The sequence below is a fragment of the Aplysia californica genome, unplaced genomic scaffold (assembly GCF_000002075.1).
Source record: "Aplysia californica isolate F4 #8 unplaced genomic scaffold, AplCal3.0 scaffold00013, whole genome shotgun sequence".
In the NCBI taxonomy this organism is placed as follows: Eukaryota; Metazoa; Mollusca; class Gastropoda; order Aplysiida; family Aplysiidae; genus Aplysia; species Aplysia californica.
Genome location: NW_004797283.1, coordinates 223978 through 227173, shown reverse-complemented (window position 1 = coordinate 227173; position 3196 = coordinate 223978). Strand labels below are relative to the sequence as shown.

At 43.9% G+C, this 3196-nt stretch overlaps 1 protein-coding gene across 1 annotated transcript in view; it reads left to right on the top strand.

The window, feature by feature from the left end:
- Positions 1–1460: 1460 nt before the first annotated feature.
- LOC100533272 (homer protein homolog 2) overlaps positions 1461–3196 on the top strand; it is a gene marked incomplete in the record, with an annotated part of 38144 nt that continues 36408 nt past the window's right edge. Inside the window, 1 exon segment of the mRNA XM_005090116.3 lies at positions 1461–2439. Within this exon segment, the coding sequence (XP_005090173.2) occupies positions 2303–2439 (137 nt within the window).

Sequence of the window (3196 nt, the reverse complement as noted above, 5' to 3'; positions counted from 1 at the left end):
GGGGTACTTTTTTGACCGAATTAATCAATCAGCCGGTCAGTAGATTCACCAATCCTCTCCTCTTGCCTCTGAGAGGATGAATCGAGAGTACTGTGACCTATTTTATTGCCTCAGTTCATGTATGTATCGTATTGTTCACGTTCTTTACATGCCATGATTCCGTTTGCACGTGTATATTACTTCAAGTCGATTGTTTTGAGCCCGAATGTCTGCCCTATCGTGTCAGTATCTGTTGTATTCCCCTATCACTCCTTCTTCCTATATATAAATATTCAGCCTGCTGGTTTTTCCCAGGCTGCCTTTTTGCTTTGGGTTATTCCGAATTTTTTCCCCCTCCTCGACTTGTCGATGACATTGATTTTTGTTTCGATATCTTTGGGAGTCTGAATAAACCGCTTTGTGTCGAAAGTAGACGTAAAACTCTTTAAGGATAACGATTGTAAGTTCTTTTTTTGTTTAGCTCTTCTGGCTGTGCTTTTATGGCGCTTTCTCTCCGTACGGTCAGAGTGGCTTTTTTATGAGAAGACGAGTCAAGTGACCGCGTACAGAGACGGCTGCCTCGTCACCGGGAATTCTAATGACTCAGCTAACGATGAGAAGGCTGGGCCATTATTGGGGTATTGAGCGCTCGTGTCCCATTGGCACACTCCTCTCTCCTTCTCGGGGACGCACGCGCGCTCTCACCTGCCCTTCCCTCACCATGTGTGCTGGGCCAGCGATTTTGCTTCTTCCGCCTTCCTTCCTGTGTGATATTTGCGAGAGGAGTTTGAGTCGCGTTCAAAGGCTGTTATCGTTTTCAGGTGAACGAGTTTTGCCGTTTCTTAACGTTTCTTTGAGGCCGGATCCTGCGTTTTCGTATGCTTGAACTGTGTAGAACTGTCCTCCTGGTTGCACTATTTTAAACTCACTATTTAGCTGACCGTCTTAGAAATGTGTGTTGCTCTTTCAGGAGTGTATATTTTTCCGACTCATATACCATAACTTTAATGCCCAAGAGGTGAGTGAACTAACTTTATATAGGAAAGAAGGATAATATATATCTTTGACTTACAAAGTAAATAAGCCTTAAGTTTAAGTTTACAGTTTTGGATCAAGATTGACGGTTAGTACAATGCCATCTTTTGTTACTAGTTTGCAGAGTGGGGTGTAGTAACGATATCGAAATTTGATCAGCATTTGGTGAATACCTTATCTCTTAAAAATGTGTTCTCTGATTCAGTTGTCATTCGCTCTCAGTCACGATGTTTTAGGTACCAATAAATTGGGCTTATGGAATTTGTGAAGACTTTCGTGATCGAATCAGGACGTAGTTCGAAGCAACAGGTCTGTGTAAATCATCGTGTCAAGCTGTGAACTGCTCTCTCTCTCTCTCTCTCTCTCTCTCTCTCTCTCTCTCTCTCTCTCTGTGCTCTATCTCTCACTTTCTCTGCTCTAGCTACTGATCGATTTCAGATATCACGAAAGTTGTTGAAAGGATATTTGCACCTTCTGTCGTGCAACTTGTGTCGCAGTGAATAATTCATGCGCGGGGATTCCCCCATTCTCCCCATATCGACCCGCGCTATGAAATGTGGGACGTGCCGCGAACGACCCGTCACGCTTGTCTCGTGTGTGTCTGTGTGCCCAACGTAGAACCAATGTTAAGCCCGTCCCTTTAATCTTTGCTTATCTTGCGGTGATTTCAGCACGTTTTCAGTGAATCATTCCGGGAATATGAAAAAGATTCGAGGATACGTGTTCCGTTGTGCGTTTATTTTTGTTTGAATTCAATGTTTCAGAATCAGTATTCTTGCTACTGGTGCACTCGAAAGGAAAATTCAAACCACAGCTGTGAGTGTGTTTTGATGATTTTCGGCTTAACTTTCTTTCTAGTGGATACTCTATTCATCCTGTCTCTGGTCCATCGTGTGACTTTTGAGCATTCGTTTTCCGGAATCAAATGCTAGAAGAAGCTGAAGGAGAAAGTTGGTGTGTGTGAAACTCATTGTTGTCCCATTTGTAGAACGCGAGGGCATTGCCTTTTCTGTTGTGGTTTAAGTATAAAAAAAAAGTAAATAGCTTTCTTCGATATTTATACAATCGTTTGTGATTTTCAACGTGCATTGAGCATTGACCATTAAAAATTCTCATTTGGAATGCACGTATTTCTTGATCACATGATTGCACTTTCTTTGTAATAAATACTTGGTAAGAACGAAAAAGGAAGATCTTGTAGAACAGATAGCGCATTCGTCAGAGTGACTCTGTTACGGTGACCTTTTACTGTGACGTGGGCTGTGTTGTGGCAGGGCCTTGAGCAAGCATGATCCGGCGCGCCAACAGTTGGCGTGAGCTGGGTGGTGGTGGGGAGGCCAGCAGTTTTGGCGTGCCCCTCTCCCCTACGTGGAATGGCGTAGGATACCACCCAGAGCCTCCATCGTCTGGCTACAGAGAAACTGGGTAAGTCTTCGGAGAATGTTTGAAAGGGACAACTATTAATGGACTGTCTTAAACATTGCTATTAAGTCCCCCAAAAATGTCGGTACTTATGTCGTGTTGTGTTCATCCCAGAGGGTAATTCGTGGGCCCTATCAACATTTTTACGTTATTTAAGAGGCGGGACCTCCGAGTTCAACGTCCTTCACCGAAAAACCGAGCCAAATAGGAAATGTGTGTAAAGTACCTTTCCCAAGGACACAGGTCGAACGAAACTGAAGCTCAAACGAAACTGAAGCTCGAACCCTCGATCCCGCAATTTCACGATTACGGGTCCGGTAGCCTAACCACTAGGCTACTGGCGCCAGTGAAAGGAACAATAATAAACTGTCCAGAAATTTGCTATCAACACAAAGGAAAACTTTGATACTGATTTTTGTGTTTTGTCCGCTCTAGAGGGTAATTCGCGGGCTGTCGGGTGCAGTTTCTTTCTCATATATATTCTTTACTCTTGTACTGTACTATTATCCTATTGTGGTGAAGGTGAATTGTAGCCGTTACCATTCCGAATCTTCTTCTTCTTTACCCTAGTACTGTACAAGTATCCTATTCTTTTCCTTTCGAAATGCAGCTGTTACCATTCCGACTCCCCTTACCCTGTACGCCCAAAGTGTCGACACCCCCCCCCCCCCTCGACCCCAAACGAGGTGGGGTAGTTATTGGAATCTTTTTCAGTCTAACAGGACAGGAGGTGTCACTTCTTCCCTGGTGAAATCTCTCA